Below are 24579 nucleotides of genomic sequence, written 5' to 3'. Positions count from 1 at the left end.
GGAGCCTGGAAGGTGGGTGGGTGCAGGGAGGTGGGTGGCTCAACACAGGAGTGCCCCCTACTGGCCCGCCACAGGCTCTATCCAGTCCCCTAGGCCTTACTGTTCTGCACTACCATTATCTCTATGTATATTTTGGTTAGTTTTTTATCCAACAGATGTCCTTTAAGTTGGAGTGAAGTCCAGGCCTGGTGCCCTGCAGGGCATCTCTCTGCATTGATTATGCAGGAAATCCTGCTCATTTTGACTTGCGCTCTTAGCAAGGTGCACTGTGAGTGCTGTGTGCTTAGCTCCTAGGGGCATGGTGCTGCCTTACCATAACTGCTATTGAGCTAGAAGCAAGAGCAACAGGTTTCAGGATTTACTCTCCAAATTCGTCCTTGCATGACAGTTTTCCATAGGGGAAAACAAATTCTTTCTTCTCATCTTTTCAGGAACTCTTCATTTTTGATTCAGCAGGCAAGGAATTATTTTCTGAGGTGCTGGAGAAACTGGTAAGGATCATGTATCAGTCTTGTTGATTGTAGAGAAATGCTGTTCTTTTGAAGAGGAGCTAAGATCCCCAGTCTGGTGGATGTAGCAAGCTTTGGCCTTCGTGTAGAGGTTGCCTGAAATCCCCATCTCTTTTTCTATCTGAAACTTGAAACAGCACTAGAGGGACTCTTTTCCAAGAACAAGAAGGTGGCATGATGGAGGAAGCTTCCCATGAGAATACTGAACTGAGATTGATGCAAGTGCTTTGAGACTTTTTGACTTTTAGGGGAACATCCATTTGGCTCCTCCTAGTACAGCAGATTTTGCCTTCAGCCTGATCTTCCTGTTCCACAAAGACTCCTGATGGGATGCAACACTCTCCTCGATTTTCCTCTGATTCCAGAAAATATGTCCCTGTTTCTCCCTCCTTCAAGAATCTGTCCAACTGTAGTTTCTCATTTTGGGAGGTGGGATCATTTAATTCAGTGTGGGGTCCCTTTATATTAGTATCCTTTTAGTTTTGTCTTGGGTTCTATGTTCTTCATAAAGGTGCTTCTTCTTCTTTCCTTTCCCCATCCCTGGGGATTTGTTAACTGTTGACCACGTTAAGTTTCAGTAGAGTTGACAATGTTTCTCTGTTGCTCTGCAGTGGGAGCAGCCCAATGTTCTGTGTATTGTGTATGATATGACCAGTGAGCAGTCTTTCAACAACTGTGCCAAATGGTTGGAAAAGCTGAGGGCACAGGCACTTGGAAGGAACCTTCCAGGTAAGAGACAGAGATTTTTGCACCTCTTCTAATATTTTTGTCATGCTGCCGTTTCCTGCTGAGATAGGGCATATACAGCATTATTTTCAATCCAAGCCAGGCCTGGCTACCTTCAACTCCTCCAGTCTCCAAGTGAAGCAGGCAATGGAGTGAATGTTCTAGGTCAGTGGTGGCCAACATGTGGCACAGGTGCCACAAATAGCACAGGCAGCCTCTGTGTGTGATATGGCAGGTTCTGGAGGTAACAGGCAGCACAGCAGCAGCCAGGGCAGGGAGCAAAAATCAGAGCAGCAGATCGGACAGGGAGCCCAGGTCAGGAACCAGAAAGCAGAGCAGCAGGTTGGGCAGAGGATGGGGATTGGAGTGGCACTCAAAGAAGGTGCATAGGTAATTTGTGGCATGCCTGCCATAGAGGTTGATCTTCACTGTCCTGTGTGATGCTTTTACTGTCCTTCTAGTTTAGCATTTTTTCTGCATAAAATATCAATCCAGTTATTTTTCCTCTCTACTTTCTAGCATATCCACCATCTTTCATAGCATTTGTCACTAACAACTCAACCTTTCCTCCCTCTCATTTTGTTCTGTAGGTGTGTTGGTAGGGAATAAAACAGACCTTATTGGTCGTCGAGTTGTGGAACAGAAACAGGCACAGGAGTGGGCTCAGAACCATGGCTTGGAATACTGTGAGACGTCAGTGGTGAGCATCTTCTCCTTTCTATGTCTGTGGAAGTGGGTGTTTGTGGTGTTATCTTCTTTTAGTGAGGGGGATAATAAAGGGTTCTGGTACCATCATTTACAGTTTATCTCATGTCTGGTATAAATCTGTTTTTAGTGAAGCAATTAGACAGAGTAGAAACAGTTGAGTCCTTTCTCCATCTGTCTTTCATAACCTCTCTTATCTCTTTACAGAAGGAGATGGAAAACTTTGAAGCCCCTTTCCACATCCTGGCAAATTCATTCCATCGACTATACCAAGAGAAGGTGGAAAGCTTTCATTCACTAGTGTGAAGTCTTTGCATATATCAACTCGCTTAGCCCCTATGGGGCCTCTTCGAACAGAAGAAACCCTGGTTGCATAGAATCCAACAGACTGGAAAACAAGAGAAAATAAGAGATGAGACTTTTTTTTTCTTGTGATGATCTGATGATTCAAATTAAACCAAAAATAAACATGTGGAAAGGCAGCTTTTCCAGGGATTCTTTCCTCAGGTTTCTTCCTCTGTTATATCCCCTTCTCTGGGTTTGGGTTGTGTGTGTGGCAGGGATGGAATACAGCCTAGAAATGTTTGGCTTCCTGCTTTGATATTTCCCCATTTCTTATCTGAATGGCATTTCTGCTGCTAAAACCAAGGATCTGGTGGTTTCAGGAAGGAGTCAGGAAGCTACTGGGGGATTTGCACATTAAATAATCCAGTACTGATATATGTATCAGAGGTAGGAGTATCGTATGGGATATATGTATTGGAGGTAGGAGTGATGTAGGCCATCCACTTGGAAAACACGTGGCTTGAATAAACTTGAGGACAGAGTCTTCTGAGAAGTGCCCAGAACTGGTGGCAAGAAGTCTGTCCTATGCAGAGACTGATTTTGAATTGGATATAGTTCTGAGAAATGATGCTGTCGGATTCATCACCTTGCACAGAGTTGTTTCTAACTAATGTCTGGTTTTGACTTCTCAGAGTCTAGTTTTTACACCAATCTGGCTCTTTTCCTCTGCCTGTTAGAAACTGTCTGGCTGCCAAGAGTTTTTCTGCTGTACCTCTGTACTTCTTGCAACACAGTGCCCTCTGCTGGTCCCAGGTTGCACACTTTCCTCAAAAGCTGCAACTGGTGTAGTAAGAGACTCTCTCTTATGGTATGCATTTGAGAATTATGCCCTTAGCATCTCTCCCCACATTCCAGATAAAATCCTCTTTATTTTGCCCTTACATTTTCACAAAAATCATTTCTCCTTCTCGCTGACTTAGGTTTGTTGGGAAATTTTTTTGGTTGTTATTTTACATTGCTGACTACAGTTAGTCCCTTCTTCACCGTGTCCAGTTTTCCAGTCTCCTGGTAAAGTCAGAACCTCACTTTTTCATTTTTCATCACTCATTCTTCATTCCTTAGCTAACTGCATGGTTCTGCTATCATTTATAGAACCGGACACAGGAGAAGAGCGAGGCCACCTGGCTTTAAGTTATTCTGCGTCAGCAGAGGGAATTGTTTGGTGTGGGGAAGGGTAATGTCTTCACGTAGAATTCTCTTTCTGTTTAGCACAATGCCGATTTAGCACATGTGAAAATCCACTCACATCTCCAGTGCAAGGAGATGCCCTGAAGTTGGGAAAAACATCTGTATAGTTCAAGGTAGGATGTAGCACTTCTGTTCCAATTGCAGATGCTCTCCCCTATTTACAAGGTCACAGCAACCTTCCTCAACCAAGGGGAGTTTTCTGGAGTTTCTTAAACACCGAGTCATTTCTCTCAGGCAACCCTTTTGGGAACCTGTGCTCTTATGTTGTTGTACATACCCATTGCTAGGAAAAGTGTGTTGAATGTAATGCATCTAAGTAGAATATGTGGTGATAGGTCCAAGCCATCTCCAGTACAGTGAATAAAGCATACTTATTTTTGATGCTGTGTTGTTTTGGTTAAAGAGCTTTAAAGCTTAACTCTTGTTTCGATTAGCTGGCTCATTCTATAGTTCTACTAGCGATGTGCTTATGTTGCAGGATGCATCTTTTCATATTTGAAATATTATGACAGGTGTCTTTACCACCTGCGATGTTGATATATGGAGGATTAATACTTTGGGCATGGGAAAATAAAGGGAAAGCCATGTGATCTTTAACTAGGGGTTTCTATCTGCACCAGAAAGACGTGCCATAGCTTTTAATAAGCACCAAGAAGATGGAGATGGGTGAATGTTGTTCATTAAGTGAAGGCAAAAGCTGGAGTGTCTCATTAGAGGAATGCTTGCAGTGGTGATCAGTGATTTATAGGGTAGCTGTTGTCGAGGGGTTAGTGAAGAAAAATGCAGCCCAGGCAGGGAAAGATATATTGGCTGAGTGATGAAATGTATAATCTAATTAGCTAGCAGTAGGGATTCACCCACTGCCCCTTTTCCTCTTCCAACAGACTAGAACAAGAAAACAGGTTGTATTAAAACCTACTACTTAACTTGTACACATATTTTAATCACAAATGTATATTTAATTTAATATCTTGAAAAACGTTACCTACTGCAGATCAAATCTAAGCTCTTCCTGTGCCAGAATACTTTAAAGGCATTACACACTGTCTGCTCAACTTTGTTAAAATGTGTGAGTTTACATGTTTTTAAAAGTAACCTATTTTCCTAATCTACTCATGGACCTACTTGTGAGGTTGATAGACAGGTGTGGATGGGGAGTCACAGAACTATGTGGGTGTTGGGTTTGTTCGGGCAGGCTGTGGAACCCAGATTTTGTCTATGACGGATCTTGGGTGGATAGGTGAGTGAATGGGAAGTCGGCAGACTATAGGATGTGTGAGGGGAGGGGCTAGGGCCAATATTAGATTCCCTTTCCTTGTGTTCCCTCAATTGCTAGCACCTTGTTCCCATGGGTTTTGTTCTTTGCAGCTTATTGCTTTTGCATCTCCTTGGCTCATGGCCAGTGGAGAAAGCAGTAAGAGGGCAGCAGAAAGGATGCATGCTGAGGAAGATACGCACTTCTTCCCTGTTTCATCCAAGTATACATTTTCCAGGATAAATGTGTCTAAACCTAGAACAGCCCCAAGCCAAGCTCAGACAGCTGGAAATTCTGCAAGGCAAAACACAGTCCTTAACTTACCAAGTTAATGGTACATAGTTAATCAGTTTCCCTTCCCTGCTTGCTTGTATGTCAGGTAAAGACAGCATTTTTTTCTCTTTGAAATGCTACTGGCTTTCCACTGGCCCTTTATTATAAACCTGCTTCAGAGAGATGCTGGGGTTAGTTCCTTTCCTTTGCCCCCTTATTTGGTATGGCAAGCTGTTTTTATTACATCTTTGTACATCCCCTATTAACTGCACCAAAATACTGACTGCCATTGCCATAGCAAAAGCAGTGAAAGAAAACCAATTTGGATTTTTTTAAAACCAAAATGTTGTGGATACCTTCATCAAAAAAGAGTTGGAAAAAATTTTCAGAAGTGAACCTCCAGTAACATTTCAAAACACTGTAACATTAAAGCTAATGTAATGATTTTTACTTGCTGCCCCAGAAAAAAAAATAGACTATGGGATGAGATACAAAATGTAAAATTTCAGAAAGATCAGCTTCTTTTATGGAAGCTAGTGTGAGTTCAGAAAGTGATCTCTCCAGAAGCTAATCTTTAAACTTGACAAAAGAATGGTCACTTCTCTTCCATAAGATAAAGAGTTAAACACCATGAAATGGGGATGTCAGAACAGTTTCTGCAAGAGATTAGTTATTTTAGAGTCTTAACGGTTCAGAAAGGACATCTTGTGGATAACTGATCTCAAATGAATGCTGCCTGGCCCACATTCATCCCTGTATAACTTCACTGGCTTCAAGGGATGGATTTGGTCTTTTATGTCTACTGAATCCTTTGGCAAGGACAGGATCAACTCTGTAACAGAAGGCATATGATGCTCCAAACAAGATGACTTGGGGAAGAGGTATTGTAGAAAGCATGAAAAAGGGTTAAGCCCTAACGTGGCAATTAAGCAGAGAGCTGAACAGAGCAACTGCAAAAAACCTACAATTCATCCCAATTAAGAACTTTCAAGAGGAAGAAGGAGCCTGAGAGATGCTGAGAGCAAGGAAAACACAGCATTTCTATTTTATATGCATCTAATGTTTTCTGTTGGTGCTTGTGCATATCCACAAGGGTCTATACTCTTCTCTGCTCAGGGCTGAGGGTTGTGCTTTTGGCAGGCATCACACTTAAGTGGGAGCAGCTTCCAGTTGCTGTCCTGCCTTCCTATCTGTGTGCAGACCTCCAGAGTGATGAGAGACCCTGGCTGATAGCTGTGAGACATTTTTCATTCCTGCCACTGTTATTGCCAGGAGACTCCTCCCCACCTCTCAGTTTGACCTCTCCTATCCTGACTGGTATCTATTTCCTCATCCCTTTCTTGTAATGGAGAGCTGCCAGCAATGCCTATTCTTATCAAGTAATTTTCCAGTTAGCGGAGTGGCCTCTAGGCTCACCAAGCCTGAAGATGTAGTATTGTGTACAAAGGAAGGAACCTTCAAAACTGAGGTGAAGGGCTGACTGGGAGCTCTTCGACAGGGGGCCCATCCTCCCTCTGTTTCTGGAGAGACTCATCTTCCTCCTCTTTCTGTATTCCTTGTCCTCCTCCTATTGCCATTTTGCCTTGAGAGTCCTGTCCCCTTTGCTATGTGCCCATGGCCCTGCTGACCCAGAACAACAACATTTTTGATAAAGGCAGGAATGGGGGATGGATGCAGCTCAGTTATGGTTATAGTTTCTGAATCCCCACCAGGAGCTGCCCTTGTGGGGTCATTGGGTCCTGACTCCCAGCCAAGCTGCTCTGCAAGGTTAAGGATATCACTCAGTCCAAGATGCATTTTCCTTGCAGGATGGCCCCTGGATGAGCCCCGGCAGCCTAGTCCTGGCTCCCCCAAGGATGCTGCAATGTAACTTTCACAGACACCGACTGTTTTCATTAGGACTTGGAGTTATTTTTCCCCTTAGAGTTTTCTCATTCTTCCGTCACTGCCTCGCATATCTCTTCCCCAGGAGCACTTTCTCAGAGAAGCCTAGAATCACTCTATCCATAGTCTCTGAGATCAGATCCAAAGCCAGTAATGCTTATAGGGGAAATGTGACAGACCCTGAGTGTCACACAGGGGTCAGGCACAGGGTTGATTCGATGAGATCCCCTCTAGCCACACATGCATTGACTTGAGAAATGTGGAGCTTGTAATCTCTCTGTATATGTACTGGAAAAATATGGAATTTTTCAGTGCCACCAAGGGGCAGTCAGCAGAGGAGATATGCAGAGGATCAATCAAATTCTGTGACCAAAAGCAGGGGAATCACAGGAACAGATGGGAAAGAGGATTATGAAGGGGAGAATAGGTCTCTGTCTCACAAAGGGCAGGAAGGACAATAGGTTGGTGGAGGTTACATGGCAAAAAAACCAAATAGTAGTTCCAGCTCCTGGAGTCTACTACAGAGAACAGAACAGAAGAGACAGTGGGGAAAGATCAGTCTCTCTCCTGGCCAAGAGGGAATGCTACAGGGGACAGAATAGAGAGGCATGATACCTCCACTACAGTTGATAATAGAATCAGGTTCTGTGTGGGCACATTAATAACTGGGATGTCTGAGGGGCAGGGGCCACTGTGAGAGCTGTGAGGAAAGAGGTGAAGGTGGTAATGATGTTTTTGAACTTGCATCAGTGCCAGAATTGGAGCAAGGTTGATCCAAGATGAGGCCAGCGTGAGGATGCTGAGGCTGTGTGTTCAGTGGAGAACAGATTTTATGCGCTGGACTATAATGTGGGTCTGAGATGATAAGGCAAACTCCAGTGTTGGGATTCCAGATGAGAGAGCAGAACACAGAGAATGGGACCAGCATAGGATGCTGAGGCCTGGGGCACTAATCGTTAGGTGTGCGAATGTATAGACTGTAGACATTGTTGGAGTGTAAGGATGGAAGTCAATATAGGTGTGCTGGGGAACTGGATTGAACTGAAACCTTGTTACACAGCCTGCAAGGCCCCTGCACAGAGCTGAGTAGATGCCTAAAATTATTTTCCACAAATCGCTGTGTGAATTAAATATGGGCGATTTCTGTCCAGATCAGCAACCCTATTACAGTAAGTATATTTTCTCTCTGCAAAGAGTTGAGTGATCCAGTTGTGTAAACTTTCATGAAAAATGAAGCACAAACTCACATGTTCATTTACCCTAGGAACCCAAATATGAGGGTCACACTCAACTTTCCATGAAACAGAAACATAACCATATGATGGGTGTGACCAATCACAACCAAACATTAAAATATGCGTCTGGAGTATTGAACATGCACAGCAAAATCTGTTCACAATCAATCCATATGACAGAACTCCACAAAACTATTGGCATGCAAATTTATGAAAATTGCAATCTGCACGCAGATATTGCGCAAATGGAAAAAATGGACAAATTCACTGCAGACACTATTTGTAGTAAAATAACTTACTCAGTTCTGCTGCAAAAGACCTTTTCTGTATTTACTTCTGTTTCTTCTCCCTATTGTGAAACCTGTTAGTCATCACTGAGTCTTCTTTTGGTATTTCAAACCATGTAGAAATATACTGTGAGCTGTTGCTAGGACTTGTATTTGTGGTGCTGGGTGGTTTCAGCCTTGGATTTGGAAGCTAGGATTGTTAGTGCCTAGGAAGGTTATCTGGACAGAGCCAGGCCTAAGTCAGCTGATGGGGATGTCAGAACTTAGAATCTGGAGGAGATGAGCTTGGGGTGTCAAGACAGCGGGTTTCAGGGCTAGCGTCAGGGTGAAGATATTTAGGCTGGGATTTGTGTGAAAACGTTGGGGTTGGGGAAAATTGATAAGATACTTGTATTAGAGACATGAGCCCTGTCACAGGACCTGGCTTCTGAGGCCTGCTGTGTTGCCCCCACTTGTCCTGCTTGCTCCCCTCTGGCCTCTCAGGGTATCACCCTGATATCCTACCTACCACACTTTGATGGTATAATTGGGAAGAGAGCAACATGAGCTTTCTAGATACAGCCTCTCTCCCTGCGGGGCTCCCACCCCTCTGGAACACTATACTGGGCTACTGCCCCTTCCTCTCTTGCACTGGACCCTCCAGGTCCTAATCCCCTTACAGGGCTTTTAATCATGGCTTCTAGCCACACCTGTATCCACATCCGTGCTTCACAGGTCTTACTCTATTCTTTGCACTGAGCCCTCTGGCTGTATACTGGTCTCAGCTCTCTGAGTCCCTGACTCTTGGCAGGCTGTTATCTTCTGCCTATAAAACACTTAGCCTAGTCCATGCAGCCCACTGGTCCCAGACCCATGTAGGGCTATATCTTGGCCTCAGCTCCTTCTCTATGGATGTAAGGGGCCCCTGGTCCAGTCAGCTTCAGCCCACTGGGTCTCAGACCCTTCTCTACCCAAGCACTGGGCCCCTGGTCCTGTCTCAGCTTCAGCCCATGCAGCCCACTTGGTCCCGGACTTTGCAGGGCTCTATCTGGGCTTCAGCCCATTATGACATGAAGTGCCCACCCATGGCCCCAAAAACCACCCCTGTCAGCCATACTGAAACATCTGGTTTCTTGAGTCTCTACCCAGCAACTTCCAGTCCTCTGCCCACTGGCTTTCTCCAGCTTCCCCAGATACCTGGAGTGACTGGGTCCCCTGGTTTCACAGCCTGGGCTCTCAGGAGTTCTTCCCTCCCTGAAGCTCAGGGCCAGATCACCTCCTTCAGCTCTAGAGCTAGGTTTAAAGTAGAGTAGGGCTTCACCCCTTCCAATCACATGACCTCTGACTGAACATGGAGTTTCTGCTTAGCCTATTATTTCACCTCCTCTATTCTACTGCCTTCTTCCCAGCTGTCTTTTATTTGCTGCATAGCTTCCAGTCAGATTACAGCACCACCTCTGTAGCTTATTGCAGGGCATCTCACCCCAGTAATGAACAATGGGGCTGAGTGAAGTGTGCAGCTGGAAGAGAGAGGGATTCACCGATGAGCCCTTAAACCAGTGGGTTTTACCCTTGTTAAACTCCAGGCACTCCTCAAAAAAAATCCCAGCTCTTAGCCTTCATTTATTTCTTAACTACGGAAAAATACTAGAGCAATTGTTCTGTTGCAGAGAGCTCAGAAAGACCACGGCAGGTCAGAATGTTTTTGACACTATGGATTCCTATTTGAAACCTCTGGGTTTATCTTGTAAATAATGCGTAGGTGTCTGTACACCTAAGTAGGTTAATATTGCACAGTACCCTGCAACACCCTTGAAAGGATCGCATGGCACCCTAACTGAGAATCGTGTCCTAAATTAAGAGCTCGTTCCATCTACTGCTTACCAAGAAATCAGAGTCTCTGGGGCAAGCATTGAGTCATTGTTCCTGCTGTGGCTTGATGGCCTGTTTCCAAAGTTGACTAGTGTTGTGGCTCTTACTTTTCACAGAGAGGAGAAACTGCTAAGCAGAAGTGACCTGGTCTTACAGGAGAAATGGGGCAGAGCACATACCTGAAGAAGAACCTCCTGGACTTCAGGAAACTGTATGTGCCCCATCTACCATACCTATCATCCACTGAGGGAATCCTTCCAACCTCTCAACACAGTGTGTTTACAACCAGTGCCTTTACCACTGCCTTAGCTTTGCCTGTCACCCATCAACCTTTCTGCTTTTTAATGTTCCCCGTATACCATTGAGATGCTACCTCTGTCATACCCCCCCTGAAAATACCTTCTGAGCCATCCATCCACCCATCTCCTTGAGAGAGCTTTTACCCAGTCTTATACCTACGTTTCTGGGGTCTGAAGTCATAAACATGGCTGTGACAGATTCCTGCCATGCTGTACTCCACATGGTGTCCTGTGCAGAGCTCAGGCATTGCTTGACTTTCTGGGATCAAGGTTGATATTGGGGTGTCAGGGCAATGCTGCAGCTATGTGTCTCTGTGTAAGTGAGGGCATCCCAGGCAGGCACCCCTTTATCCCCCTATCAGACTTCACTCATTTATTCTACCATCTGTTTTCCCAGTGCCGGAGATGATGCTGGGGATATGTGACTTGGGGCACTCAGGCGGAAACTGGCCTGCACAAGGCCGGCCATGTGTTTGCCTCCTAGCAATGCAGCGGTCAGCAGCAAATTCTTTGCCGCCGCTGCCTCCTCTCAGTATGGAAGAGAGAGAGAGAGAGAGAGAGAGAAAGCATGGGACTGGGTGTGTAGGAGACAGAGATGAACTGTGTGAAGGAGGGAGAGAGACAGAGGGATGGACTGGTCTGTGCAAGAGGGATAGAGAAATGTGAAGGAGGGACAGACAGATGGTCAGTGTGTGGGTGAGGGAAAGAGAGAAGGACTGTGATGGAGAGACAGACAGATGGACTGCATGTAACAGACAAAGGAATGGAGCGGGAAAGGCGGAGAAAGAGATTGGGTGAAGAAGGGAGAGGCAGATCTGGCTGTTGTAGATGGGAGAGAGAAATGGGTATATGGAGGAGAGGTGTCACCTAGACACTGGGACAATGGGTCCATTAGAAATGCCTTTGCAGAATGGATATAGAGAGACTGTGTGTGTGTGCAAGAAGATGGTCTATGTAAATAAAAGTAAGGAAGAGCAGCTATAAGGAGACAGGGAGAGAGAGGGAGGAGGGTCTGTATGAAAGAGAAAGTGAACAAGGGCAGAGAGATGAGCTGTGTGAAAGGGAGAAAGAGACAAATGTGGAGAGGAAGGCACCTGTCTGGATGTGAGGGAGATGGCATCTCTGACCAGCTGTGTGGGCATCTGTGACTGTTTACAGGATGGGTTATATATAAAAACAAAAAGGACTAATTTTGTTCTAGGCAGGCCATTAGGGTGCCCAGACCCAAGCATACCAACATCCCTTTCACTTTCCCCACTATTGGGGTTCAGGAGGTCAGCATTACTCTGCAACCTGTTGACTAATTGTTTCCAGTGAACCTGATGGACTGTTTGAAAAAGTTTAAAATGACAGAGATGTTGTTAATTGCTATACTGGATTTTTGTCTTAATCCCTGTCCTCCCAGGTTGAATTCTGAAGGTACCCCACCTCTTTTCTCTGCCATATTGAAGCTGTTGGCTACCAAGAAATGCTGGCTCTTTCTTTGCCTTTGCCTGTTCTCTTAGTCATCATCTTCCCCTTTTTATGCCTAACATTGCCTCTCTTCTGTTATTCTCCCTCATTTCTGTCCTTTTTCCTCTTCTATCTTTTCTCACTCTCTTGTCTTTCTCTTCCTTTTCTCTCTCTCTCAGTTCTTACATTTTTAGATCTTTCTCTGGATCTCTCAGATTCCCTGTAGCTTCTTCTCCTTTCCTTCCTTCACTGTCCCACTCTCCCAGGTTATAGATCTTTCCCTCCTTGTTTCAGATTACTCATTCTGTTTCTTCTATTTAGCTCCTTTTTATCTCTCCTTAGCTCCTCTATCTCATTCTCTCTCTGACTGTCTGCCTCCTTTCTCTCACTCTCTGTCTGTCTCTCTCAAACTGGGTTGTGAATTCTATCAGCATCAGAGCAGGACAAACTGTAAAAGTGAAGTTCCCTGAGGGCCAGGTTGTGATCATTTTATTTTTACAATGTCCTTGGATGTATAAAGGTGTTTGTATGAGGGGGAGGGGTAGCGTATGTGCTCCGTGGGGGAAGAGAGGGGAGTGCAGGCCAGAACAAATGGAGCTTAAAACTAATATAGGTCAGTTGCAGAGAAGAGTCCCAATGGTCTGTGAATAAGAGGAGTGGCTTATTGCTTTGGGCTGGATACAGGAAAAATGGCAGCTGAATAGCTTTACCTGAATGACGTAGGCATCAGACCCACAAGCACATATGACCAGGAAGCGCAGTATTTATCTTCCAGGAACACAACCAGGAGCGAGCGCGTGTTGAGACTGCAGCTCAGCAGTTGACTGCACCATTTCCCAGGCATCTGCCCAGCTTGGGGAGTCTGTGGGTGCTCTCTGCACTCCTGGGCAGGCAGTTCTAATCCAGCTTCCCCTGTGTGGCTCTACATCCTATGCCCTAAATAGGAAAGTCGGGGCCAGTGCTGGCAAACACATCCCTGATGCGCTTTTCTGTGTCTGTTTGTTGTCTCCAAGGAAATGTCTTCAATTGAACAAGCAGATTAAGCCAGTTAGTGAAGCTCAGAGATGAAAAGCCCCTGCCCCCATGTTTGACACTAAAATACTAGGTAGGATTTGGGTTCAAGCTGCCCTCTACTGGATGAACTCAGAACTGCCCACCCATGTGTCAGACCAGAACAGCCAAAGGAGATTCTCCAGTAACTCAAGTGAGTGAAGCCTGTGCTTCTTGGGCAGGAGAGGAGCTGAGTGCTGTCCCAGGTGACGCTCTAAGATCCTGAGTTGTCACGATGCACAGCACAGTGACAGCTGTGAAGTCTGAAGTGGCCACAGCTTTGCTACTGTGTGCATGTGAAAAGGGGCCAGACGGCTCCCAGGAAATACATAAGGCCTCATTAATGCACATCATTTGAGTTTATGGCAGATGATTGATGCTAATAACAGTTGATTACATACCCAAAGCACAGCCTCTGGACTCCTTGCTTCATTTCTATAAAGACTTTAAGAGATAGGAACTTCAATTCAGATTCTTCATTAGGCACCTCAGTATGTAGCCAGACGTTCAGAAGTGCTGAGCACCTGTACTTGTCAGTGAAATTAGTAGGAGCTGCAGGCTGCTCAGCACAATTTAAAATCAGGACACTTAAATGAGTACCTAAATATGGAATTAAGAGCTAACATGTAAGCATCCATTTGCTTAAAAACCTTGGCCTGTCTTTTAAGGTAATCATAACCAGTTGATGATTTCTAGTAGATTTTTGTACCGTGCCCATCACCCTAGTTTCTGAGCACTGCTGTAGTATCTGACATGCTTAGTCTGACACATTTAACAGATATCCTCCGTATCAGGGGGGCTCAATAGTATAACCTGGCCTAGAAGGCTCCCCACAAGCCCAAAAATTTGGCAGTGAGGGAGTGGTGGCCACTCCCCTGCTGCCAAATTTCCAAAATCATGGGGAGCCCCATGGGCCAAATAATGTGTGCTAGATCAAGTATGCGGAATGGGGCAGGTAGTATGGGGCCCCATCCTGGGAATGTGGGGCCCAATCTGGCCTGCAGAGCAGCCCTATGTGACTCATCTGGCCTGTGGGGCCAAAAGGTTGCCTCCTATGTGAATTCACTTCAAGGTTTGTGAAACTTGCAATAAAAAAACCGTGTCCAGGATTTTCTACAACATCTATGTACCCACCTCTGTGCTAGCTGGCTCTCTTTAAAACAGTACCTCCCAGTTCCTGTTTTATACTACAATTTGCTCGCCTTGCAGTGAGATCCTGCCCTCACTGAAGTCAAAGGCAAAACTCACCAGGCCTGCAGTGGCCCATAGTTTCACCGGGAATGTATAAAGTATCTGTGTTTGATCCTTCTGAGCTACTGTACTCCCAAAGATCCTAAAGAGTCTTTGAGTTGCATATTTCTCTCAATATGTTTCTCTGCAAAGTCAGACGCGTACTTGCTAATGCATTCCAGAGGGTCAGCTTTCCCTTAGGATCTTGCACTGTGATCTCATTTTGTTCATATGTCTTTGATTTCCTTTCCCTCCACCTCTCTGACTTGTGCAGCTGGACAGCAGAGAAATGAAAGGATTATGCTTCTGATATCCTAAGCTATCTGGTCTCTTCCAAAAGAAGGGTTTAAAATGGCCCAAAGGAGAGAAGGGAGAATGGGGGTGATTTGCAGTCAAGGTACCTGCCTGACTCCCAATGGCACAGAAAAAGTTAGTATCTTCCATACAGGGGTCAGAGGGTGAAGCTGCTGTGGCTGCTGCTGGCCAGATGGAGGGAGCTTGTGTTAATGACAGAGTGTGACTTTGGCAGATGAAAGTGGAAAGGGCGAAGCTACACTGGAGTTTTTTTCTGCACTCCCATCTGTGCCTTTTGCACAGAAAGAAAGTCTGCTCCCAGTAAATATTGGTCAATGTCAACACTAATAACCCCCCACCAAAGGCTGCACTTCCTCTTTTTGTTTTCTGTCCTGCTGCTGCTCCCAGGAGGTGTCTAAAATATCTTTCCGTTCACAAGCCATTAGACTGTGTTCCCTTGTTTTTTTGTTTTGGGTTTTGGGTTTTTTGGCCTTGTTTATTCTTTGCATTACTTGCCTTTTCCAGGGGCTCTGGCCTGTTTGCATGAAAGCAAGGACCTTCTTTCCTTACAGCTGGTCTGCTCCAGCTATGTATATCCCCATTAGCATTCCACAGATATGTTTCCTGCAAAATGTATGATGATTATCATCAGTGGACTCTGAAACTAATCTGAAGGGGATACCCTTCCTCCTGGTGTTAGAACAGTAGTGGGGCCTGGATCCTCTTCTTCATATAGTCAATTGGAGTTTTGGGATAAGTTTTAATAGGAGCAAGATTAGGTCCTCAGTGTCCTTATTCCATTTTGCTCTAACTTCATACACTCATACACTGTGCCTTCCCCTCAGAGCAGATGCTCATCGCAACATTGCTCACACTCTATTCACAAACCTACAAACAATGGACAAATGTCTTTTCTTTCCTTGCTGTCTTTAGCTATGTAATTCAGACATTAGCTCATCCATGTCTGCAGCCTCCCCAAGCCTCTCTGCACTTCATTCTGGAATATGCTTCCAGGGTTATGTATGTCTGTATACTTGTGATTGGGTGTTTATGCTTAATTCTATATATGTAGGGAAGGGTGACTGTTTAGAGTAGGATGGAAGGTCTAGAAGAGATTGTATTCATGTGAGCTGGTGAGAGGGAGGGTGTGAGGGGGAGCAATTCAGTGGAATATTGGCCTCTGTGTAAGTGTGGGGGATTAGGTGCAAATGCTTATGGAGTATGCAGTATGGAGTATAAGGATGGTACAAGGAAGCATACCAAGCTGACTGATTTAAGATAGAAGCTTGTGGAGGAGTAGATATGGCTGAGAGATGAGGGGATCTGCTCTGTACGTTTGTGTAAGTGTATTGAGGTAAATGCACTCACGGGGGTGTTTGCTGATTTTTGTATTATTATTTGTGCAAGTCCCACACAATAAATCTCTACGTGTACCTCACAAAGGTTATTTTACCAAATACTGTAATTCTGGCCAGAGTGACTCATTAGCAGACTGCCCTCTGGTAGAGCTAATGGGTTACAGGCATTGATTTCTTTTCCATTCCTATTGATTAGGCACTTGCTGAACATACAAACCCCAACCACAGCATGGAAAGAGGGAGACAGATAAACAGTTTGCATTCAGAAACCCAGCACTGTGCAGTATTTGCCATGGAAGCCCCGACCATCGCCATAGTCTGCCTCATCCAAAAGAAGAGTAGTTTTTCCCTGTTGGAAGAAATCAACCCACAGGGCCCAATAAATGACATTTAGCAGCATATGACTGAAAAGGGGATTTGCATTGATACAGCACAGAATGGTCCATGGGGGGGAAAAGTGTGCTGTACTTTTAGAAAATCCCAGGGCTGAGGCACCATTTAGATTAACTTTTTTTTATCTCACCCCATCAAAAATACAGACAGGTATGTGTATGTGTGGAAGGGGCTGTGTCTGTCTCTGCATGTCTTGGGAAGGGGGAGGGTACCAGAATGAAGCCAACTTGGAGACTGAAATCCCATCTTTCTCTATAAGAAAATGGACTTTTCAGGACTTGCTCAGTGCTGACTGAAGAGCCAAGTCAGGAAAAGGAATTCAGCAGCAAATAGACAGTGACTTGAGGAGGACACAGGAAGTAAAGATGAGCAGGAGATGGTTACATAAAGGAAGGTAGACAGCACAGCCCTTACTGCATCCTTATGTCTGTTTTTTGAGTGTCCACAGTCTGACTTTTCCCATGTTTTTCTATGATCTGGCAGAAAAAGACTAAAATTGCAGACTCACAAAGCTGCTAGCGGACATCATCTAAGCTTGGCACAGAAAGGATGGTTTTGTAGCAAAACCAAGTGAGCATGTTTCAAGAGTTTTCATTTCTATTTCAGCTCTAGCACAGACTTCATTCATGGCTTTCAGCAAACCATTTAGGACCTCATCCCATTGCAATCAATGCAGAGATTCCTGTTGACTTCAGTGGCCTTTGAATCAGGTCCTGAGTCTTGGTGCCTCACATAGCCATCTGCAAAATGGGGATGGTTATATCTCACAAGGATGTCATAAGGATAAGTTCTTCAATGTGTAATAGATATTTATGTGCTATGGTGATTTACACCATAGGGAAACCTAGAAAGTATGTGATCTCCTCCACCATCCTTTGCTCAGTGTCTGCTTCTCGTGTCATGATTTCACTCCTGACACATTTCTTTTCCTCTGCCCCACTATCACTCCTACATGGAGTCTTGAAGGTGTTAATTTTTAGACCTCTAATTGCTCATAATTTCTTCCCCCTTCTCAGTCATGGAGTTACATAAGCGGCGAATTTGCCATGTTATCTGAATTTTTATCTTAATTACTTTAATCACTTTTTGTGCTGATACTCAGCTACTTAGATTTGGAGACTGGGAGTTAGAGCTCCTGGGTTCTCTTTCACTTGCTCACTCACTCTTCCTCTTTCACTCACTCTGTAATCTTGCCAAAAGCACACTTAACTTCTCTTTTGGTCTGTCTGCTCATTGATAAAATGGGTATAACAATACCAATGCCACACAATAACATGAGGCTGATTTTGTAAAACACTTTGAGACCCTAAGATATTCCTAAAGCATTTTTATTTATGAATTGCAGATAATGTGTGATATGGTTAGTGACTACCCTATTCAACCTCTCTGTCAGTCTCACCCACGTAAATTTACAGCTTTGCTCTAACCTCCTCCCCATAAATAGCTCAGCTTCAAGTGCATCTCTTGGGTATGAGAAGCATTATTAAGGGCTCATCCCCTTCCTGAATTCAGATCTCCCACTTGACTCCTCTGTCCATAATCTTGGCATCATCCATCATCATTTCCTCCTCCTGTATCCCCTGTGTCTGTGCCTATTACCACCTCCACTCTGCCTTGGAGAACAACAGTTTCAGCCTTACCTCTGCTCCTCCATCATTGAATCTCTGCTTAGCTTGACTGTTTTACTTCTACCCTCTGGTGCCTTCCCAGATTCTTGGATCACAGCATGCACAAAACACCCCCCTCAGATTTGTTCCACATAGCAGGAAACCCCACTGCATCGCCTAATTCTCAGACACCTCTGCACGCTCTCCCTCCCTTTCCCAATCAAGTTCAGTTGCCCTTTCTGTTTTTAACACTCTCCTATGGAGTTGTTTCGGCTTCTTTCACCTGCTGTGTGTCTCTCTGCTTCTTCCCCTTTCCTTCACTCACATAGAACTCTCTCTCTGTCTCTCTCTTTCCCTCTCCTTCTCCCTCCTCTCATAAATCCTACCCCTTTTACTGCAAAAACCCTCCCCTCTTCTCTTTTTGGCATCAGGAACAAACTCCCTATGTCTCTCTGTCTCATCAACTCCCCATTTCATTTGAAATATAATTTAAAACCCTTCTTTTTTCAACTTGAGCCCATTCATTTCTCTCCTCCTGCTCTGCAGTTGTTATACATATTTCTGTGTTTATAGTATATAGTAATATCTTATTGTAACTGTAATAAAAATCTGCAACTATGTTTTCCTTCTGTAACTCATTTTTGTATAAAAATGATTCCTTGTGTAAGAGGTGAAATCTCTGTTCTGTCTGCAGCCATAGTGCCAGCAGCAGCCACATGCACCTTGAGATTTCAGTGAGTTTGTTTCCTCTGCCTCTGTGCTGTCATTGAACCTGTTCTTCTACCATATCACTTAGAATGATAGAGGAATTATTTGGAATAGGCCAGAATCATGCACCTAAGATAATGGGAAAGGACAACTGAGTCTGAATATCAGGAAGAAGCTTGATAAGAAGCTTTTAGGTCCTGATTCTGTGAAGCACTATGCACCCTTATCTCCTACTGCAGTTTCTGGGCTCATCATCCTTCAAGACTGGACCTGATCAGATTGTGGAATAACCTCTCAATGGAAATTGTGAGTCTGCTATTGCTTGATTGGACTGGTCAAAGCACTAGAGACTGTGGTGAAGGGAACAATCCTGCACTGATTGGTGAGGCAGAACATAGATGACATAGATCCAGTCCTTCTGTGATTTCTGTGATTCTGGTAGTGTCAGTACAAGTAGAAATATAATTCCACTGTTTCAGCTATGGTGTTCTTATTTCTATTATTTCTGGTTGTTAGCACTGAGCCAGTTGTGCAATTCTCACTCATAATGGCAGATGCTTATTCACTCACATGTTCTCATTGGATCAGGGAGTGGCCTTTTGTTCTGAGTTAGTCCAGCACCTACCACACCGGAGTCCTGGTCTGTGACCAAGGTTCCTTGTTCCCCCAGGGACTATGTTTCTCTCCTGACAGCACTTACATAATCTTCAGGTTGTCTGCCCATCTGAGCTCCTCCTATAGAGCTTTTTATACTTCACTGGCTAGTCTTCTCTGCCTCTCCTGTCTCCATAAGGAGAGATCTTGATCTTGAATGTTGAGGGTAACTGCTAATACTATGGTGTGCCAAAACCTCCAGACCAGAATGAAATGAAAACTGTACATAGTGCTGGATAGGAAAGGAGTCAGAGCTGCAAAGGAGGTTGTCTCCCTCTCTCACAACCACCATCAGCCCATTCCCAGAGACACCCTTTCAGGAAGAAAGATCTCTTTGATAATCTCCACTAGCACCAAGTTCCACAAGACATTTTCCACAGGGCTGCTAGGACTTTAGGGAAGCCTAATGAGAGCCTCTCAAAAGACATCTTTGTGACAGTCATAGCCTCTTTCACTGGAGGCCTTTCATAGGATCCTGGTCACTTGCTGGGCCCCGGGCTTGGAGGGAAAGGCCTCTACCACTTTTGGCATTTCAATGTCCTTTAGACAAGCCAGGTGAACACCAAGCCTAAGGAAAAAAAGCCTACCTTCCCAATGCAGGAGAGAACTCAGAGAAGGTTGGTGGAGCCACCTGTACCAGCAAAGCCCTCAGAGCTCTCCACTCCTTAAAGCCACAACTTGTGCAGAAGGGACAGTCCAGGCTGCCACAGAGCAGGGTCACCAGCTCCACTGCCCAGGTCAAGCACAGTGGTTCCCAGTGAGCAAAGAAGGCTCTCTCTTGCCTTGTCACCATTGGTGCTGATGATGCTCCCTCCCCTTTGAAGACCCCACTTAATCCATCCCCAATCAAACACATGTGCTTTGACCAGTCCACTCAAACATAGGGACAGCTGAGCTTCTGCCCAGCTCTGTGTCCCCCTGCTGCTCAGCTTCAGAGCACACCACATGTCAGGCCTAGCATGGATGGCAGGAATGTCCTTTCAACAATGTCTGCTGGGGGCAAGGGGCATCCAGGCTTCTCCCTTACCTCCTCCCCAGGCTGAGGGGGACTGGTGGCTGCTGCTGCTAGGGCTCCTGGTATTGACAATGCCAGATGCCAGTGCCCCTGTGTTGACAAATATGGCTCTGGGATGGTGTTTGTCACTGGATTCCCAGCCCCTGTGTATATATGTGTCTGGGTTGGGGGCATGAATGGGCTGAGGGAGTTGGTGAAAGTGGGCTACACTAACCGTTTAAAAGAATAATCAGGGGCTGAAAGGGAGGGTGCAGGACCCTGGGGGTGGCACTGGGAGGAACAGGGCTCTCTGAGGGGCATGGTGGTGAGGCCCCCTCTCACACAATCCCTTGTAACCATCATAAACTTTTCTCACTACCTTGGGCCAGCTCTAAGGTGTACCTTGAAGTTCTCACTGTCCCCTTCCTTCTTGCGTATTGGGACAGAAGGAGGAGAGCAGATTTTCTTGTCAATGAATCCACACTGTGAAGGAGGGAAGCAAATCCAAGGGGTGGGAGGAGGAGAGAACATGTAATTCTCACACACCAGCAAGCTTGTCATCGCCTGCCTGGGCATGAATGGGCATTCAAGCAAATGGGACCGAAGAGGCAGGTAGTTGGGGGTCTGAGGTAGCCAAGCTGAGGAGAGAGTGTCCCACTGGAGGTCAGCGTGTCAGTAGCAGGCGGGGGCTCAGAGATTGATAGCACAACCGGTGCAAACTGGTTTGTAATTCTCTCTCTCTTTACAAACTCTTCAGCGTTCAGCAGCCCTCGGAGAGCTTGTCTCAGAATGAGCTCAGCCGGCATCCAGGGAAGGGCGGAGAGATGAAGAGAGTTATGAAATTGCAATGTGTCTCACTGCTTCAACTTCCCTGCAAGCTGCCTGGCCCCCTGCTCTCTGAACTATGAAGCTGGTTAGGGAGAAATGAAATCAGGGTCATCCAGTTGTGGGGGGGTTTCTCTCCATGAAGGTGCAGCTCCCCAGGTTAGCATCCTGAAGTGAATCATGCCATTAAAGTGGCTGTGAGGAGAGTGCTGAGGGAGGCAGAGAGGCTGGTGACATGCCAGCACTGTTCACTTTATGTACATCTCTATGTGTGCGGGCTCAGACCCGGTCCTAATGAGCTGTGCTTGGCACAGGAAACTTCAAGGCGATGCGCGATCATAGCCTTTCTGTCAATTCAATCAGAGCCTCTCCCGTGTGCAATGAGCAGAGGGCTGGATTTGGGGGGGGGGGGGGTTCAATTTGCAAGCAACTTCTTCTGTGTTTCGAAATGACCCTTTTCTCTCAACAATCTTTCCAAAATGTCTGCTAGTTGGAGCAGGATTTGGGATTCCACAGTAAGCTACAAAGGAGAGAGAGAGAGAGATACACACCATTGGTTAGGCAGAGACAAAGGAACGAGAGAGGAGCATCACCACCACCACCAAAAAAAAATCTGACTTGTAACAAAGCCGAGAATAAGGAAGATCAAGTGCTCAAATGCCGGCTTCCTTATTTTATTTCATTGTTTATTTTAAGAGAATATGTGTATGTGTGTGTGCGCGCGTGCATGTATGTATGCATGTGTGTACATCTATATATGTATGTACGTATGCACACACATATTTTTATTTATTTATTTATTTATTTAAACGACCCTTCCACGTTGCATTTCTCCCTTCTCCTGGGAAGAGAAACGGCTGATTGAAGTTTGGTGCTGGTCTAATTGTGATGTGAGGCTTGTATTTGGAGCCCTGGGCACGTATAGCTGGGATGAGAAGGAGGCTGGGCTGGGCTGGGCTGGGCTGGGAGACAGCGAGCGAGCGAGCGAGCGAGACCCAGCTACGCCTCGCTCTCCGCTCCTGAAGCCTAGGGGAGCAAGCATTTCAGGACTGAGGAAGAAGAGGGGTACAACCAAGAAGGGACAAGTGGGAAGGCTAATCCCGCACCCCCGCCCCTCCCTTCCTGCTCCTCAGAGCAGAGGAGGGTCACCACCATTTGCAGATGCCGGGGAACAGGCAGTAAGAAGGGGAAGCTCTTGCCCCCAGCTCCCCTCCCGAGGTCCCCCGCAGCATCCCGGGCGAGAGGCGGAGGAGCTGTTCTCCAGCACCGCGGAGCACCCGGTGCCGGGGAGCTGTCCACTTCAGCACCACCACGATAATGCAGTAGGTGGGAGAGCAACTGCCCAGGGGAGAGAGGCAGAGGCGGCCACCGCCGGGCAGCAAACCCTGCAGCAACACACCGGTCCTCTTCTCTTCCGAAGCGTTGCAGAGAGGAGGAGGGAAACCCGTCTCGATTCTGGGGGAGCAACACCCCCTCCTGCCCACTTTTGCCTCCGCCAACAACACCAACTACTGCTGCTGCTGCTGCTGTGGGGAAAGCCATGGAAGGCAAGACCTCAGCACCTGTTCAGCTGAAATCAAGGGCTTACAGTATACTGGGCAGCCTGGTTCGGTGGTAGGGGAAGAAACAACCAAGCAAGCAAAACAAACAAGCAAACAAACAAAAAGAAAGCAAGAAAAGTGCAAGAGAATAGAAACAAACAAACAAAAAACCCCAACAACAACAAAAACAAAAATCCGAGGAAGATAACTGGGAAGGAAAGGGATTTTCATGGCGCAGGCTGCAGAGCTAAGCAAGAAGACTGAAGGTTGCATCTCTGCTCTTACAATCTCTAACTGTCTAGGTCCAGATAATGAGAGATTGTGTTGAGGATGCTGCTGCTGCTCCCCTGTTCACTGTGGAAGCCATCTCCAAATTAGCCATTACATATGGAAACTGGAGACCAGAATTTTAGAAAAAGGGATTAAGGCATCTCATTTTGGGGGGGTTTCTCTCTTTATTTCTCTCTCTTTTTTTAGTTCTTTTCTTTCTGTTTTATTCTTTTTTTCTTTTTTCTTTTTTCTTTCTTTTTTTTATATACATATATACATCTATTACAACTGGAACGTTTCTGATTTAAAAGGCAAGCCTCTTCCCGTGTGATCTTTGCAATTTACACTCTTTTCCGTGGGCTTTCTTACCTCCCTTTTTTATATATATCTCTCTATATATTCCCATTATATTATTAGTGGAATTATTATCCTTTTTTAATTTTATTAACACACACACCCCAAGAATCAGAAGGCGGTTGGGTATTTATATAATGAAGAATTATGGGGCTCTTTGACAGAGGTGTTCAGATGCTTTTAACCACCGTTGGTGCTTTCGCTGCCTTCAGCCTGATGACCATAGCTGTGGGGACCGACTACTGGCTTTACTCCAGAGGGGTTTGCAAGAGTAAAATTGTCAATGAGAACGAAACCAGCAAAAAGAACGAGGAAGTCATGACCCACTCTGGATTATGGAGAACCTGCTGCCTGGAAGGTATTTGATTCTGGATCTCCTCCTCCCTTCCTCTACCTCCCCTTTTCTATCCCCCCATAAGTCCCTCCACATTCCACCATTTTCTCACTTCACTCCTTCCACTGTGGAGCAAGGGTGCTGGGGTTAGTTCCTGAGCAAGGGAAGGCAAGAGGAGAGGTGAAACATGCTCCGTGCTCTGTTCCTTTCTTGCTGTCTCTCCCTTGCCCTCCAAAAAAAATGCCAACCTTCTCCATTGGAATAATCTCTGTACTGTGAAAACATCCAGAGACTCTCTCAAACTGTGTGATCCGCCTCTCTCCAGCGTATGATTGCCTGGGAAAGCGGGCAAAATGCTGTATTATTGGTGCACTGTTGGCTGTAATAACAGAGGGAAATAATTGCTCTCCTTTGCAAATTGCTTTGATGAAGACAGGGCTGGGAAGTGAGAAGTGGGGGGGGAGGTGGCAAAGTGCTTCATATGTAAATATCACTTCCTTTTAGGAAAAAAAAAAAACAAAAAACAAGCCAGTCTTGTTATGGCTAAGCACAGGCTGGTTTGAAAAGGCTCTCGACTCCAGTCATCTCAAGCAGAGTTTAAGAGCGTTTCGTAATGTCTCCGAGCAGCTATATATTGCTGGGCTGGGTTGAGTGGCTTTTGTTTGGGGTAATTTGTCCACCCCCCTTCCTGTTTGTTTGTTTTCTTGAAGGGTTCATTGCAAAGGCTAAAAAGAAGGGAGCCTTTGAGCAGAAAGCCAGCCTCGGTGGGAATGTGGTGAGGCTGAAAAGCAACTCGGCTCCCACATAGAGTGACATGTCTGATGGCAAGAGGAGAAACAGCATTGCAGCCAGCTCCTGGAAGCAGACGCTCCAAGCAGGGCGGGGGGCGGAGAGCAGAGGGGCAGCAGTTTGCTTTTCAATACGTGCTCTTTAGTCTGGCTATGGGGAGGTGGGGGGG

The 24579-nt window shown here is 45.7% G+C and overlaps 2 protein-coding genes and 1 long non-coding RNA gene across 5 annotated transcripts in view; all 3 read left to right on the top strand.

Annotated features, from left to right (window-relative positions):
• IFT27 (intraflagellar transport 27) overlaps positions 1-2435 on the top strand; it is a 19962-nt gene extending 17527 nt beyond the window's left edge. For all 3 annotated transcript variants that reach the window (XM_019544841.1, XM_019544842.1, XM_019544843.1), the window contains exons 4-7: positions 432-491; positions 1121-1238; positions 1826-1935; positions 2148-2435. In XM_019544841.1, the coding sequence (XP_019400386.1) occupies positions 432-491; positions 1121-1238; positions 1826-1935; positions 2148-2246 (387 nt within the window). In that variant the 3' untranslated portion in view covers positions 2247-2435. The remainder of the gene's footprint in view (positions 1-431; positions 492-1120; positions 1239-1825; positions 1936-2147) is intronic.
• Positions 2436-10283: 7848 nt separating this feature from the next.
• On the top strand, positions 10284-18561 carry LOC109316621. The gene is made up of 2 exons (XR_002102886.1): positions 10284-10469; positions 16941-18561. It is a non-coding gene; the product is annotated as an uncharacterized LOC109316621 (long non-coding RNA).
• A 3512-nt stretch (positions 18562-22073) lies between these two features.
• CACNG2 (calcium voltage-gated channel auxiliary subunit gamma 2) overlaps positions 22074-24579 on the top strand; it is a 63535-nt gene continuing 61029 nt past the window's right edge. The window contains exon 1 of the mRNA XM_019544839.1: positions 22074-23645. Within this exon, the coding sequence (XP_019400384.1) occupies positions 23435-23645 (211 nt within the window). The 5' untranslated portion in view covers positions 22074-23434. The remainder of the gene's footprint in view (positions 23646-24579) is intronic.

Source organism: Crocodylus porosus, unplaced genomic scaffold, assembly GCF_001723895.1.
Source record: "Crocodylus porosus isolate Cpor-Errol unplaced genomic scaffold, CroPor_comp1, whole genome shotgun sequence".
Taxonomy (NCBI): domain Eukaryota; kingdom Metazoa; phylum Chordata; order Crocodylia; family Crocodylidae; genus Crocodylus; species Crocodylus porosus.
The sequence above is the reverse complement of the archived record's forward strand: the minus strand, read 5'-3'. Positions and strand labels throughout refer to the sequence as shown.